Below are 16,887 nucleotides of genomic sequence, written 5' to 3' on the forward strand. Positions count from 1 at the left end.
CGAGAGGTGGAGCTTGCGGTGAGCCGAGGTTGCACCACTGTACTCCATCCCGGGCAACAGAGCGAGACTCCATCTCAAAAAAAAGAAAAAAAAAAAGTAAAAAATTAGCCAGGTGTGGTGGCATGTGTCTGTAGTCCTAGCTACTCAGGAGGCTGAGGCAAGATGATCCCTTGAGCCCAGGAGTTTAAGACTGCAGAGTTTAAGCTATGATGGCACCACTGCACTCCAGCTTGACTGACAGAGAGAACCTGTCTCTAGAAGAAAAACAAAAACAAAAACACAACTTACAGAATTCATTTTTTAAAATTATTTATTATTTTTAATTTTTTTTTTTTTTTGACACAGAGTCTCACTTTGTCGCCCGGGCTGGAGTGCAGTGGTGCAATCTCAGCTCACTGCAACCTCTCTGCCTCCTGGGTTCAAGTGATTCTCATGCCTCAGCCTTCTGAGTAGCTGGGATTACAGGTGCCTGCCACCACGCCCCGCTAATTTTTATATTTTTAGTAGAGACAGGGTTTCGTCATGTTGGCCAGGCTGGTCTCAAACTCCTGACCTCAGGTGATCTGCCCACTTCGGCCTCCCGAAGTGTGGGGATTACAGGCATGAGCCACCGCGCCCAGCCAATAAAACAATTTTGGAAGGAAACCCCAAACAAATAAAGTTTGAACTTTGTCCTGTATACATATATTTCTTTAATAAAAAATGAGTTCATTAAAAACAAAGAAACCCTCTAGGAGCAGAATGGTTGGGTTGTGTGGTAGATTGTGTAACTGACTTCTTAAGATGCTGCCTGGCCACGTGCTGTGTCTCATGCCTGTATTCCCAGTGCCTTTGGGAGGCTAAGGCGAAAGGATTGCCTGACACCAGGAGTTTGAGACAAGCCTGGGTAACATAGCAAAATCCGATCTCTACAAAAAATTAGCTGGGGGTGGTGGCATGTGCCTGTAGTCCCAGTTACTCAGATAGCGAAGGCAAGAGGGTCCTAGAGTCCAGGAGTTGAAGGTGGCAGTGAGCTATGACTCCATCACTGTATTCCAGCCTGAGCGACAGATGGAGACCTTGCCTCTTAAAAAACAACCACCACCAGTGGCTCACGCCTGTAATCCCAGCACTTTGGGAGGCTGAGGTGGGTGCATCACTTGAGGTCAGGAGTTTGAGACCAGCCTGGCCAACATGGTGAAGCCCCGTCTCTACTAAAAATACAAAAAAATTCAGCCGGGCAGTGTGGCGCGCCTGTAATCCCAGCTACTCAGGAGGCTGAGACACAAGAATCGCTTGAACCCAGGAGATGGAAGTTGTAGTGAACTGAGATTGTGCCATTGCACTCCAGCCTGGGTGACAGAGGGAGACTTTGTCTCAAAACAAAACAAACGAACAACGAAGAAGCTGTCAATCTGTTTCCAAAATGGTCGTACCACTTTACATTTCCATCAGCAGGATATGAGAGATCCTGTTGCTCCACATGCTTGCGAACATTTGCTATTGCTGGTCTTTTTCTTTTTCATTAGTCAGGTGTGGTGGCTCCCATCTGTGGTCCACAGCTAGTCACTAGGACCACAGATGCGAGCCACCACACCTGGCTGATTTAATTTTTTTTTTTTTGTAGAGGCAGGTCTTGCTGTGTTGCCCAGGTGGGTCTCGAACTCCTGGACTCAAGTGATCCTCCTACCTCAGCCTCCCAAAAGCTCTGGGATCACAGACTGAGCCACCGTTCCTGGCTGCATATGCTGAGTCTGTGGTGTAAATACTCCCATCGTGGCCAAAATCAAGCTACCAATACTACCCTGGGAAGAGATGTGCAATGGTATACCGTCATATATTTCCACCACACAGTTACAACAGATATAAGCAACCACAAAAGCACACAAAACGTAAAATGTAGTGAAATAATTAGGAAATAATGAGTTTTGCTTTCAATATACTTTATTTCATCCTAAGTTGATATAATTTTCTAAATGGCTGTATTTAACCAATTTGCAAAATTACTGAAAATTTAACAATGGACTCTCTCAAGATGGTATGAGACAGCTCCAGCACACTACTGGTTGGTTGTCTTATTCTTGACTTGGGAGAATTCTTTATATATTCTACATCAGCACTGCCCAGTGGAACTTTCTGCGATAATGAAGATGTCCTATAATTTTGAGCTGTCCAATCTGATATCCACTAGCTATCTGTGGCTATTGAGCACTTGAAATGTGGCTAGTACAAATGAGAAACTGAATTTTAAATTTTACTTAATTTTAATCCATTTAAATTCAAATTTAAATATCCACATAAGGCTAGTGGCTATCATAACAGACACAGAAAGAACTGACTCTCTCCCATGCGGGATAACATTTGGGACAATAATAACGTTAATAAGAGTTATATTGTGCATACTCTATATGTTCATAAAACTGTAGTTAAAAGCACCGATTCTGGAGTCATACTGCCTAGGTTCAAATCTGTTTCCTTCTCTTTAAAATGGGATTAGCCTGTAATCTCAGCATTTTGGGAGGCTAAGGCCAGAGGATCGTTTGAGCCCGAGTTCCAGACCAGCCTGGGCAACAAAGCGAGAAGCGGTGTCTACCAAAAATAATTTTAAAGATCAGCTGGGCGTGGTGGCTGGTGGCAGCGGTCCCAGCTACTCGGGAGGCTGAGGCGGGAGGGAGGATTGCTTGAGCCCAGGATGTCGAGGCTGCAGTAAGCTGTGATCGTACCACTGCACTCCAGCCTGGGCGACAGAGCAAGATCCCGTATCAATAAAAGAGGAAAGAAAAGAAATAATGCTGTAGAGCGTTCGGCAGTGTCGGGTTATACTGAAAAGATTCAGTAATTGGCGCTAGTTATTAGAGCAGTGTTCCTGGATGAGCTACTTCCATGTTGAGACGGTAAAACTGGCCTAATATGTTCTCTATGAGTCACTGCATTGCTCTGCAAATCAGATAAAACGTCACTCGTAGGTCAGTTATTAACAACCCCAGTGATAATCTTTGGAAAAAACTGACATAATTTTCTTTGTTTTTTTTTTTTCTTTTTTTTTTTTTTGGTGAGACGGAGATTTACTCTTGTTGCCCAGGCTGGAGTGCAATGGCGCGATCTCGGCTCACCGAATCCTCCGCCTCCCAGGTTCAAGCGATTCTCCTGCCTCAGCCTCCCAAGTAGCTGGGACTACAGGCATGTGTCACCACGCCCGGCTAATTTTGTATTTTTAGTAGAGACGGGGTTTCACTGTGTTGCCCAGGCTGATTTCGAACTCCTGACCTCAAGTAATCCGCCCGCCTTGGGCTCCCAAAGTGCTGGGATTACAGGCGTGAGCCACTGCGCCCGGCCAGAAACTACAATTTTCTAAAGAGGAAAAAAAAAAATCCCTTCTAAGCTATCCCCTCCCGACGAGACCCTTCCTGTTCCTTTAAAATGGACCGGGCAGCAGAAAGACGAGTGAGTGACAGCAGACATGCCAATCAGAAGCGGCCCCGTCTCGGGCCCACCCCGAGGCCTGGCCCAACCGCGTCCCGGTAGCTCCCGGAATAGAAGCGTTGCGAGACGGTCGGTTCCAAGTGGGCCTGGGCGCGGGGGGGAGGCGGGTCTGTCCTCGGGAACTGCAAGGCCCTGTGCGCGGGAGGACTGGGATCCCGGCCTTGGCTGCTGGAAGCGTCGAAGCTCAGCGGGGCCGCGGACACTGACCTGTGCTTAGAACTCATCCTGGCCCGCAGAGCCTGCCGTGAGTCCCTGGCGTCCCCTGTGGCGGGCTCTTGGAGCCACTTTCCCGAGCGGAAGTCAGCCTGCGGCTCGGACGCCGGCGGGACCTGCTCGGAGGAATGGCGCCGCTGGGTGAGGAGTTGCGCGTGGCTTATCGACAGGGCCCCGCGGCCGGTACTCTTTGGGGAGAGGGCTGTCGCCCTCGGGAGGCTACTAGTCGCTGCTCGAGAGCCGGCCAGGCGGGATCCCCTTCCCCTGCGGGACAGGGGCATGGGCACAAGCTCTGGCTGGGGCACTCTCGGGTCGAGGGTCCGAAGGAGGGCTGCGAGCTGGTGGGAGTGCCCGCGACCTGGCGGGATTGGTGCGTGGGGGAGGGGTGCAGCGCGGAGCTACGGGTCGCCCCGAGGCCCAGCCGTGGGGACCGCGGCCGCGCTTAGCCGTAGGCCTGGCCTCACTCATTCATTTCACTCGCGCGGGATCCTGGGCCAGGCGGCCTAAGGTTCTGGTCCCGGCGCTGCCCCTTACTCCGTGTGAGGTTTTGGGCAGATTGTCCTTCTTCGGGCTGTAGTTTCCCCTTCAGTGAAAGGGGCAAAGAAAACCCCTCACTTCTCTCTGGGAGCCTGGAGCATAAGTTCTCAAGTGACACTCTGGGTGCAAACTTGCAGTCGGCCACGCGTTCATTGTGTAACCCAAAGCAGGTTACTTAACCCTTCTGCACCTCAGTTTCTCATCTGTAAAATAAGTTAGTCAAATTAGTCACGTTATCTGCCTCGTTGAGTTGCTCTATTAAGTGAAATAATCTTCGTGCTTAGTTTAGAACAGTGCATGGCCCTAGGTAAGAACTAAGTTAACTGCATTGGAAGTTACTGAGTAGACACTGTGCAGGGTGGAATCTGATGTAGCCTCATCGTAACTTTGGAAGCATGTACTCTTGTTACTACCATTTGACAGATGAGAAGTTGGAATCCCACGGAAGGGAACTTACTTGCCCAGGGTGACACATGAATGAGTCAGTGGCTCACCGTTTCATTATTTGAGAAGTTCAGGATAGTAAAGTGGTTAAAAGCAGACTTTGGATTCAAATTGCCTGTAGTTTGATTCTCAGTGATGTGTCCTAGAGCAGGTAACTACTTCTGAGGCTTACTTTCCTGGTCTGTGAAATGCAGAAAATAGCCACCTTACTTAGATGTTGTGAGGATTTAATGATTTGGTGTGTGCAAAGCACAGCATAGCGTGGGCATACCTAACATATTAGGTGCTCAACTTTTAGTCAGAAAAGTTACTGCTCTCATTAACATGGATGAGAAGATTAGGATTCTGACACAGGTGCTCTTTTAGGGGAATTTACGGTCTAGGTGGGAAAATGCTAGTCACAGCCATTCACTAGATCTTCATATATTGGGTACCTGCCTGTGCACAAGGCATTGGGGATTCAGCATTAGTGTCTTGACTCTGCTTTCTCTTAGGTCTTTCTGTCCATTAGCAGTTTCTGATAGGCTTTGACTTTGAATTCTAGCCAGACTAACTCTCATCACTTCTTATCATGTTCACTGCTGTTGCCCTGGTTTGGGCCACCATCATCTTCTGGCTTGGATTATGGCGGTAGTCTCCCAACTGGTGTCCCCTGCTCTGTCCTTGCACCTGCATGGTCTGTTCACCACACAGTAGTGTTTATTCTCAACCCAGTAATACCATTAGAGTGTAAGTCAAATCACTCCTCTGCTTAGAACTTTCCAGTGGCCTCCAGCCGGGTGCCGTAGCTCACGCCTGTAATCCCAGCACTTAGGGAGGCTGAGGTGGGCGGATCACGAGGTCAAGAGATCGAGACCATCCTGGCCAACATGGTGAAACCCCGTCTCTACTAAAAAGACAAAAATTAGCTGGGCATGGTGGCACGTGCCTGTAGTCCCAGCTACTTGGGAGGCTGAGGCAGGAGAATCGCTTGAACCCGGGAGGCGGAGGCTGCAGTGAGCCGAGATCGCACCACTGCACTCCAGCCTGGCAACAGAGTGAGACTCTGTCTAAAAAAAAAAAGAACTTTCCAGTGGCTTCCACTACAGTGGTATACAAGGCCCTCTGGATTTGTCCTCTGCTACCTCTGTTACCTCATCTACTTCTTACTCTTTGCTTATTTCACTCAAGCTGTACTGTCCTTGCTGATCTTAAAAAACACTGTATGTGTACACACTCCTGATTCAGAATCTTTGCCTTTGGTTTTTCTTTTCTCTTTTTTTTTTGAGACAGAGCCCCAGGCTGGAGTGCAGTGGCGTGATCTCAGCTCACTGCCCACTCTGCTTCCCGGATCAAGTTATTCTCGTGCCTCAGCCTCCCTAGTAGCTGGGATTACAGGCCAAGTCACCATGTCTGGCTCATGTTTTGTATTTTTAGTAGACATGGGGTTTCACCATTTTGGCCAGGTTGGTCTTGAACTCCTGACCTCAGGTGATCCTCCTGTCTCGGCCTCCCAAAGTGCTGGGGTTAGAGGTGTGAGCCACCGTGCCCAGCCATATTGGATTTTTCTTCTTAGCATAGTTTCCCACCAGATACCTTTATGACTTGCTTCTCCTTCAGGTCTATACTCAATATGTTTATTTCTTAGGGCTTCATAGACTACCGTATTTAAAATGCAGCCCTTCCCAAATATCTCTTCTGTACTTTATTTTTTTCCATAGCACTTTTACTTTCTAATGGAATAAATAATGTTCTTATTTCATGTGATGTCTTTTGTCACTAGAATAGAAGCTCTTTGAGGGTGGGAGTTTTGTTTCTTTTGTTTCCTGCTGTATTCTTAACACCTAAAGTAGTGTGTGGCACATAGTAGCTCAGTATACATTTGATGAATATGCCACGTGATAGATTTTTTCTTTTTTTTCTTTTCTTTTATTTATTTATTTATTTTTATTTTTTTTGACATGGAGTCTCGCTCTGTCGCCCAGGCTGGAGTGCAGTGGTGCGATCTCGGCTCACTGCAACTTCCACCTCCTGGGTTTAAGTGATTCTCCTGCCTCAGCCTCCCAAGTAGTTTGGATTACAGGCACCCACCATCACACCTGGCTAATTTTTGTCTTTTTAGTAGAGACAGGGTTTCACCATGTTGGCCAGGCTGGTCTTGAACTCCTGACCTCAAGTGATCCGCCCACCTCGGCCTCCCAAACTGCTGGGATTACAGGCGTGAGCTACTGCGCCCGGCCATCTTTTATTTTTTTGAGACAGGGTCTCTCTTTTTCACCCGGGGTGGAGTGCCACGGTGCGATCACAGCTCACTGCAGTCTCAACCTCCTGGGCTCAGGTGATCCTCCTACCTCAGCCTCCCGAGTAGCTGGGACTACAGGCACATGCCACCATGCCTGGCTAATTTTTGTATTTTCTTTTTTGTAGAGAAAGGGTTTCGCCATGTTGCCTGGTCTAGTCTTGAACTCTTGGGCTCAAGTGATCCGCCTGCCTCAGCCTCCCAAGTAGCTGGGACTACAGGCACACGCCACCATGCCTGGCTAATTTTTGTATTTTCTTTTTTGTAGAGAAAGGGTTTCGCCATGTTGCCTGGTCTAGTCTTGAACTCCTGGGCTCAAGTGATCCGCCCGCCTCAGCCTCCTGAAGTGTTAGGATTACAGAAGTGAGCCAGTGCCGCTGGCCAATAGTGCCTTTTTTCAAGGATTCTAGTTCAAGCTTAATTTAACACTAAAGGCAAAGGATTTAGGGCCACTCATGTTAGCCTAGTGATTATTTGTTACTGCTGTTACTTGGGTGCCAGACGATGCACTTTATCAAGACGCAGCCCATTCAAAAGTGTTTTTTGTTTTGTTTTTTAAATAAATGAAGTAGAAATGTACCACTCCTGCAGCTTCCTGTCCCCTGGGGCATCATAGATGGGGATTAATTTTTCTTTCCATTTATTTAGCAAATATTTATTCAGTAACTATGTGCCAGGCAGTGTGCAAGACTTGGAAATACTGGGATGAACAAAAGAAGCAGTCTTTATCCTCATGGAACTTACAGTTTAGCAGAGAAATCAGACATTACACTGTTAAAATTGTAGAAAATTCCACAGAGAAGTACAGATTGCTATGAGTGGATATAAGAACAACAATAATAATAGTAGTAGAAGTAGTAGCTAACATTGATTTAGCACTTGTTATGTGCCAGTCATTATTCTAAGATTTTTTTTTTTTTTTGAGACGGAGTTTTGCTCTTGTCGCCCAGGTTGGCGACAATGGCGCATTCTCAGCTCTCTGCAACCTCTTGTCTCCAAGGTTCAAGCGATTCTCCTGCCTCAGCCTACCGAGTAGCTGGGATTACAGGCACCCGCCACCAAGCCCAGCTAATTTTTTTGTATTTTTAGTAGAGACGGGGTTTCACCGTGTTGGCCAGGCTGGCCTCAAATTCCTGACCTCAGGTGATCTACCTGCCTCGGCCTCCCAAAGTGCTGGCCTGGCCAGATCTTTCTGTATTAACTCGTGTAATCGTTCCTGAGGTAGATACTATTATCATCCCACTTTACACTTGAGGAAACTGAGGCACCAGCTGGTTGAATAACTGTCAAGGGCACATTGCTAGTAAATGGCAGAGGTGTGATTTAAGCCTGGCCCCAGAGTCTGGGTTCTTCTTTACTTTATTGTACTGGGGAACTAATCCTAGGGAGAGCTTCTTAAGGAAGAGGTGCTTGAGCTGAATTCTGAAAGTAAAAATTAAGCAAAGTTGAGGTAGGGGAAAGCATGGAAAAATGCTGGGCAGGAAAGAACCTGGCTTCTTAGAGGACGGAGAAGAAGCCAGAGAGCAACAGATAGTGGGAAGCACGAGGGAGGAGATCTGGTTGAGAGGCTGGCAAGGTGTGAGGATTCAGGATTGGGTTTGTCCTTAGAGGCAGAGGACTTAACAGACATCTTTCAGATGGGAATAGTAGGATAAGGGCTGTGCTTTAGATGCTTGGAGGCTGCTGGGAGGACTGTCCTTCCACCAGTTGAAGAGCAGGCTCCCTGCCTTCCCAAGGCTTCTCCTCAGGTTAAACCCCTGGATTCCCTCGCCCTTCCCCATGTGATTTGGTTCCCAGATCTTGGTGCTTATCATCATCGGGACTGTGTATAGCACCTTGGAAGAGTGTAGAGTGTACTGAATGGTCCTTTCCCCCCAAGGTTCAAGCACTGTCTTCCTGTTGGCCCTGACAATCATAGCCAGCACCCGGGCTCTGACGCCCACTCACTACCTCACCAAGCATGACGTGGAGAGACTAAAAGCCTCGCTGGATCGCCCTTTCACAAATTTGGAATCTGCCTTCTACTCCATCATGGGACTCAGCAGCCTTGGTGCTCAGGTGCCAGATGCAAAGGTAAGGCTGCTTTTGTCCTGGTGGTCAGAGTGGTTCAGGAGAACCTTCGTCCCCTAACTATATTCCTTTGGGGTAGTTCAAAACTAACTCTTGCTCATTTGAGGATAACCAAGGTTAATCCAATATAAGAAATATTTGGCCGGGTGTGGTGGCTCACGCCTGTAATGCCAGCACTTTGGGAGGTCTAGGCAGGTGGATCACGAGGTCGAGAGTTCCAGACCAGCCTGGCCAATGCAGTGAAACCCTGTCTCTACTAAAAATAGAAAAAATTAGCTGGGTGTGGTGGTGCACGCCTGTAATCCCAGCTACTCAGGAGGCAGAGGTTGCAGTGAGCTGAGATCGTGCCGTTGCGCTCCAGCCCAGGCAACAGTGTGAGACTCAGTCTCAAAAAAAGTTTATTTCAGTTTGACAGATCTGTTTTTGTTTTTGTTTTTTTGCCTAATATATGTTAAGGATCATACCAGATCAGTTAGTTTTAGTGGGATGTCAAGAAGAGCAAGCATAGATCATCTAGAAACTTTTACTTCAGCTCTGGGAGTGAGACTGTCCAATGCCACATGTACTTACTAAGTGCCCCCCTATGTGTGTGGCTAATAATAAGGGAATTCAAGGTGGAAGGCACTCACATGTATTAAATAATGGTAGTCACTACATCAGGCAATTTTGATACATGTTTTTGGACTTCTGGTGAGGAAAATGCATCATGATTAAAACCTTTCCTGGATTTGCGACAGTCTTTTTGTTTTGTTTTGTTTTGAGACAGAGTCTGGCTCACCCAGGCTAGAGTGCAGTGGCATGATCATGGCTCACTGCAATCTCTGTCTCCCGGGCTCAAGCCATCCACCTCAGCTTCCCTAGTAGCTGGGACTACAGGTGCACACCACCATGCCTGGCAATTTTTGTATTTTTTTGTTAGAGATGGGGTTTTGCCATGTTGCCCATGCTGGTCTTAAACTCCTGGGCTCAAGTGATCCATCTGCCTCAGCCTCCCAAAGTGTTGAGATTACAGATGTGAGCCACCACCTGACCAGGAACAGTCTTAAAGTGAATTTACATTTTATTCATTATGGTAGTATGGACAGCTAGACTAAACAATTTTCCTTTGCCAGGTTTCTCATATCTGCCTTAGTTTTCTTTGACTGAAGAACAAATTACCATAAATGTAGGGGCTTAAAATACCACCCACTTATTGGCTTATATGGCTTATAGTTCTTTATTTTATTTTATTTAAGAGAGGGTCTCACTATGTTGCCCAGGCTGGAGTGCAGTGGCTATTCACAGGCATGATTATAGCACACTATAACCTCGAACTCCTGGGCTCAAGTGATCCTCCTGTCTCAGCCTCCTGAGTACCTGGGACTATGGGTGCATCCCACCACACCCAGCTGTTAGCTGATAATCCTGCAGGTCAGAAGTCTAGACAGGCTTGCCTGGGCCCTGTGCTTAGTGTCTCCTGAGGTCAAAGTGAAGGCATTGGCCAAACTGGGCTCCTCCTGGAAGCACTGGAGAAGAATCTGCCTCCAGGCCCATTCATGTTGTCGTGTTGTCAGCAAAATCCAGTTCCTGTGGTTGTGGGCCTGAGGTCTCCATTTCCTTGCTAGCTGTCTGCTAGGAGTTGCTCTGTGTTCCTCAAGGCCATTGGTATTTCTTCTCACATGGCCCCTCCACCTTTAAACCAGTAATGGCATGGTGAGTCCTTACTCTTCAGTTCTCTCTGACTTCCTCTTCAGCCACCAGCCAGAGGAAACTGCTATTAAAGGGTTCACCTGTCTGGGTCAGCCCACCTAGATAATCTCTGAATTGTAAGGTCAACTGACTTGGGGCTTTAATTATACCTGCAAAATCACTTTATAACAGTTCCTAAATTTGTGTTTAAATGAATAATCAGTGGATGGAAATCCAGGGGGAGGAGTATGAATGTCTTTAGAATTCTGCCTACCATTTCTTGTATTAGCATGGAAATGACTCCAAATCTGTAGGGACTTTAGGCACACACTACTGCACCTGGCTTGCTGGATGGAGTGTCTTCAAGCAAATATCAGACATATTGTTGTACTTGTATCTCTTATTCTATTTATTTATTTATTTTGTAGAGATGAGGTCTCGCTGTGTTGCCTAGGCTGGTGTCACAAACTGACCTCAAGCAATCCTCCTGCCACAGCCTCTCAAAGTGTTGGGATTACAGGCATGAGCCATTGTGCCTGACCAACAGTAATTCTTTAATGTCATTTAATTCTCAGTCTATGTTCAGTTATCTTGAGTTATCTCAAAAATGTTTTTTACAGTTAGTTGGCTTAAATCAGGATCTAAAGAAGGTCTACACATTCCATTTTTTGCTGGTATCTCTTAAGACTCTTTTCACCGATAATAGTTCCCATTCGCTCTTTTCTCCCCATACCATTTATTTGTGGAATAAGTCAGGTCATTTGTCCTGGAATATTTTCCACATTCTGCCTTTGATTAATTGTATCTTCATGATGTTTTTGAACATATTTCCCTATCCTTTGTATCCCTGTAAACTGATAGTTAGCTCTTAAGGCTAAATTATATTCAGGGTTGGTTTTCTTGGTGAAAATATTTCACAGGTGGTACTGTGGACTTCCTATTAATAGATACATAATATCTGGTTATTTCACTTTTAGTGATGATGAAGTTGTAAATTAAGGTGTTGTCAGACTAATCTATCTCTTACAAACAGTATATAATAGGGATTTGTTTTTTCATCCAGTCTGATAATTTCTACCTTTTGATTGGGGAGTTTATTCCATTTATTTATTTTATTTTAATTCTTTTTTTATGTTTAAGATCAATCATTTATATTTAATTATATTGTTGGGTTTACATCTATCATCTTGTTATTTGTTTCCTATTGGCTTATCTGTTTTTCCTTCTCTTTTCCTGTCTTCTTTTATTTTTATATTTTATTTTGTTTTATTTTATTTTTTTGAGACAGGGTCTCACTCTTGTCGCCCAGGCTGGAGTGCAGTGGTGTGATCTCCGCTCACTGCGACCTCTTCCTCCCGGGTTCAAGTGATCCTCCCATCTCAGCCTCCTAAGTAGCTGGGACTACAGGCGCACACCACCATGCCTGGCTAATTTTTTGTATTTTTTGGTAGAGATGGGGTTTCACCATGTTGGCCAGGCTGATCTTGAACTCCTGACCTCAAGTGATCTGCCCTCCTCGGCCTCCCAAAATCCTGGGATTACAGGCGTGAGCCACTGCGCCCAGCCCCTTGATTATTTTAAAATATTCTGTTTTATATCTTCTATTGACTGTTTAGATCTAATTTTTTTTAGCGTTTGTCTAGTTTTGTTTAGAGATTTTAATATGCATCCTTAATTTCTCACGGTATACCTTGAATTATTATTTTGCCATGTCACAAATAATAAAAGAACCCTGTATTTGTATAACTGTATTTGCATTTAAACTCACATAATTTCTGCTATCATTGTCATACTTTTTGTTTGTTTGTTTTTGTTTTTGAGATGAAGGCTTACTCTGTCGCCAAGCTGGAGTGCAGTGGCGCGATCTTGGCCCACTGCAACCTCCGCCTGCTGGGTTCAAGCGATTCCCCTGCCTCAGCCTCCTATAGGCGCACGCCACCACACCCAACTAATTTTTTGTGTTTTAGTAGAGACGAGGTTTCACTATGTTGGCCAGGATAGTCTCGATCTCCTGACCTTGTGATCCGCCCGTCTTGGCCTCCCAAAGTGCTGGGATTACAGGTGTAAGCCACCGCGCCCGGCCCATTGTCATAATTTTTAACCTTCTTTCAAGGATCCCAGCCTTTGCTGTGTGTTGGTCAGTGTCTCAATTTCATATATTTCATGCAGTTTTATAGTTATTTTTGGTAGGAAGGGAAATTCAATATGCTTAATTCTGTCAAGGGCAGAATTGATAGTCCCAGTTGGTGTCTTTTTTTTTTTTTTTTTTTTTTCTGAGACAAGGCCTCGTTCTGTTGCCCAGGCTGGAGTGCAGTGGTGCAATCATGGTTCACTGCAGCCTCAAACTTCTGGACTCAGGTGATCCTTCACCTCTGCCCCTCGAGTAGCTGGGACTACAGTCACCTGTCACCGTGCCTAGCTAATTTTTTTTTTTTTTTTAATATTTGTAGAGTCAGGGTATTGCCATGTTGCCCAGGCTTGTCTCAAACTCCTCAGGTCAAGCCATCCACCCGCTTCTGCCTCCCAAAGTGCTGGGATTATGGACGTGAACCACTGTGCCCAGCCTCCAATTGATGTCTTTTTTTGTTGTTTGTTTGACATGGAGTCTTACTGTCATCCAGGCTGGAGTGCAGTTTTGTAGTCTTAGCTCACTGCAACCTCCGCCTCCTAGGTTCAAGTGATCCTCCAGCCTCAGCCTTCCAAGTAGCTGGGACTACAGGCATTCTCTACCACGCCTGGCTAATTTTTGTATTTTTTGGTAGTGACAGGATTTTGCCATGTTGGCCAGGCTGGTCCCGAACTCTTGACCTCAGGTGATCCACCCGCCTTGGCCTCCCAAAGTGCTGGAATTATAGGCATGAGCCACCCCTCTCAGCAATTGATATCTTTCAATCCATTTCAATTGTTATCCTTTTTGGTGCTCAAAATGTTCCATTTTGCCAATGGGCCAAACTGTGTGTGTGTGTGTGTGTGTGTGTGTGTGTACATCCATTCATTTACATGTTGGGTACAACTGGTTTTCAGTTTAACTGTAGAGTTAAATAGTTACTAGACTGGCCAGAAAGCCTAAAGTATTTACCAACTGGTCCTTTACAGAAAAAGTTTGCTAATCGCAGCTATATGAGATCCAGCTTACTCAAATTTTTTCCTGACAACCAGCTCTCCGTTTCTGCCCAATGTTTTCTTCCTGTGTGTGACTCTATTAAAAAAAAGATGTTTCCTCATGATTACATTCTTGTAAACCCTAAAGGTGAATGTACCTCCGATAAAATTAGTTCTGCTCAAAAGTAAGAGTATACCCATCAGAGTCAGTTAACCCAAGCTTTTAATTCTGGCTCCACCTCTCTGAAAAGGGAGTTATGAAGCCTACCTCACTGAATCATTGTAAGAAGAAAGTGAAATTACAGTATGCCCCTCAAAGGAAATGGTAGCTATTATCGTTCTTACATTGAAAAGGTTTGCTTCTATTTATACTTTGTTTAGGTGAGTTCAGACAATGCTTGGCACAGACACTGTATTCGCAGCGCCTTTTTTAGTGATGCTTCATACTTCTGCTCTGGTTTTTGGTGACGTCTTTAGAGGCCCTGGGGAGAGAGAAAGAGCAAATTGACTAGAGGTTTTGTATTGTGAGGTGTAGGAGATAGCACTGGAATAGTAATGTTCACCTCTGGCAGGATTTGAATGCAGGATGAAAAGTTTCTCCTGAAGGGTTTCAAACTTTTGTGGAACCACAGGATTCAATATAGGGGGTCACGGAGGAATGAGGTGCTCCCACTTCATCCAGAGCATGTCTTTTGATCTGTGTCGTGATTTGGAGTTCTATAGGAGATTTAGGTTGAGCACATACCCCCAAAGCTATTCTCTGCCATCATCACAAGTTTGCGGGATGTTGGTTGGGGCTGAAGATATAGATTGAGAGGCACCCGGACAGCTGCCATGCAGTGTGACTTGGGATAATTACATGATTGGGCTGGCTGTGGCTTTATGTTTACAATACAGACACTGAAGTCAGAGTGGCTGCCTTCAAGGTGTTAACTTCAAAACTTCACACCTGAGTCACCTGTGCAGCTTACTTAACCTTTCAAAATTGTTGTTCTGTCATTGGTAAGATGGAGATAATAATACTCAGCTCACAGGTAATGTGTGCAGGGTAGTTAGCACGTTGATGGCATGTGGTAATACATAGTATTACCCTTATGAATAGTATGACTATATATAAATAGTAGTAGCAGTTGGTACACATTGATTGACATTTTTTTTTCAGACTGTCATTCTCACTGCTTAGCATACATCCGACACATGGGTGTCTAACAAATATTTGAACTTTAAACTTTAGCTCAATCAAAATGGGAGCTCTCTAAATGTGCCTGCTAATCAGAAAATAAATAGGTTAATCACATACTCCATTCTAATTACTTATGAAATGTGCTGTGTTGATTAGGTGGTGTGTGCATTATAAGTAATGGAAGAAAGGGAGTTGTATGCATGTTTCAGAGCTGTTGAATTTCCTCATTAGATGTGCAAACTGCATAAATCCATTGAGAGATTTATGTCATTACTGTCACTTCCGTGTAGTGGTGCATGTCCTGCTCAGCTGTTGCTGCCTTCAGCTCAGTAGAGAGAACTCCCTGGGCTCCACTAGATACACTGTTGCCTATTTTCACAGATCGATATATTTGGAGAGATTTTGGTTATTATCTGGTAAGAGGTTTTAGCAGCAAAACTGGGAGAAATGGGATTTAATGAGAATAGAAACTATGGAGACAGCAGTGTGGAATGAGAGTTGATTTTAGGTGTTATAAAGTGTGAGCATCGGCTGGGTGCAATGTCTCAGGCCTGTAATCTCAGTACTTTGGGAGGCTGAGGTCAGTGGATCCCTTGAGGTCAGGAGTTCGAGACCAGCCTGGCCAACACGGCAAAACCCTGTCTTTGCTAAAAATACAAAAGTTAGCCGGGCGTGGTGGGCATGCCTGTAATCCCAGCTACTCGGGAGGCTGAGGCAGGAGAATTGCTTGAACCCAGAGACAGAGGTTTTGCAGTGAGCTGAGATTGTGCTGCTACACTCCAGCCTGGGTGACAGAGCGAGACCCTGTCTCAAAAAAAAAAAAGGCCAGGCTAGGTGGCTCACACGTGTAATCCCAGTACTTTGGGGATGCCGAGGCGGGCGGATCACGAGGTCAGGCAATCAAGACCATCCTGGTTAATACAGTGAAACCCTGTCTCTACTAAAAATGCAAAAAAAATTAGCTGGGCGTGGTGGCGGGTGCCTGTAGTCCCAGCTACTTTTTTTTTTTTTTTTGAGACTCTGTCTCAAAAAAAAAGACAGAGTAAGCATTTTTCATTTGAGTTATATTTATATAAAACATAAGCATGTCAGAAAGGTGATTTTACCGATATATCATTATTTAGCTTTTTACAAGATTAAGAACATGCTGGGCACAGTGGCTTATGCCTGTAATTCCAGCACTTTGGGAGGTGTGGGAGGATCACTTAAGGTCAGGAGTTGGAGACCAGCCTGGGCAACATGGTGAGACACCCGCCCCCCACCCCCAATTTCTGCAAAAAATAAAATTAGCTGGGCATGGTGGCATGCACCTCTAGTCCTAGCTATTTAGCTGGCTGAGGCAGAAAGGCAGGGATATCGCTTGAGCCCAGGAGTTTAAGGCTGCAGTTAGCTGTGATGGCACCACTGCAGTCCAGCCTGGGCAACAAAGCAAGACCCTGTCTCAAAGAAACCAAATTATCTTAAAAAAATGCCTCCCTTATAAAGTGTTGTGAGCATTAAATGAGATAATAAGTGTAAAGTGCTTAGTGTAGTGTCTGGCACATGAGGAGTGCATATAGTAGTAAGTATATTTGTTTGTGGGTCAGGCACTAGTTCATTCCTGGGGATAGCAGAGAATGAGGCAATCCTTCACGCAGTAATCATTTATGGAGCATCTGCTGTGTGCCAAACATTGTGCTAAGTGCAGAGAAGACAAGAGAGCTCATTATCCATTGAGAGTACTGTAATACAGTGCTGAGTGCCAAGAGGCAGACAGGCTGTTTGTGGAAAGTACCATGGGAGTCCAGCAGAGGGAGCTGGCACTCACCCTGTCTGCCAAGAAAGCCACAATCTTGCACGGGGGTGCTGCCATCTGCGCTGGCTGCTGCAGGCTTCATTTGGTCACTCAGCAAATATATTTCTGAGTTTCTGCTATGTACTAGGTATAGTG

The 16,887-nt window shown here is 45.5% G+C and overlaps 2 protein-coding genes across 7 annotated transcripts in view; one reads left to right on the forward strand and one right to left on the reverse strand.

The window, feature by feature from the left end:
* MROH8 (maestro heat like repeat family member 8) overlaps nt 1-4,045 on the reverse strand; it is a 77,213-nt gene extending 73,168 nt beyond the window's left edge. Inside the window, exon 1 of one of the 5 annotated variants that reach the window (XM_024239109.2) lies at nt 3,670-4,045. In XM_024239109.2, the coding sequence (XP_024094877.2) occupies nt 3,670-3,956 (287 nt within the window). In that variant the 5' untranslated portion in view covers nt 3,957-4,045. The remainder of the gene's footprint in view (nt 1-3,669) is intronic. The other 4 variants (XM_054542248.1, XM_054542250.2, XM_054542249.1 and 1 more) reach the window with 4 other exon arrangements.
* Nucleotides 3,680-16,887, forward strand: part of RPN2 (ribophorin II) — a 62,204-nt gene continuing 48,996 nt past the window's right edge. Inside the window, exons 1-2 of one of the 2 annotated variants that reach the window (XM_009233559.3) lie at nt 3,680-3,816; nt 8,814-9,007. In XM_009233559.3, the coding sequence (XP_009231834.2) occupies nt 3,804-3,816; nt 8,814-9,007 (207 nt within the window). In that variant the 5' untranslated portion in view covers nt 3,680-3,803. 2 annotated transcript variants of the gene reach the window in all.

This window comes from Pongo abelii, chromosome 21 (genome assembly GCF_028885655.2).
Source record: "Pongo abelii isolate AG06213 chromosome 21, NHGRI_mPonAbe1-v2.0_pri, whole genome shotgun sequence".
In the NCBI taxonomy this organism is placed as follows: domain Eukaryota; kingdom Metazoa; phylum Chordata; class Mammalia; order Primates; family Hominidae; genus Pongo; species Pongo abelii.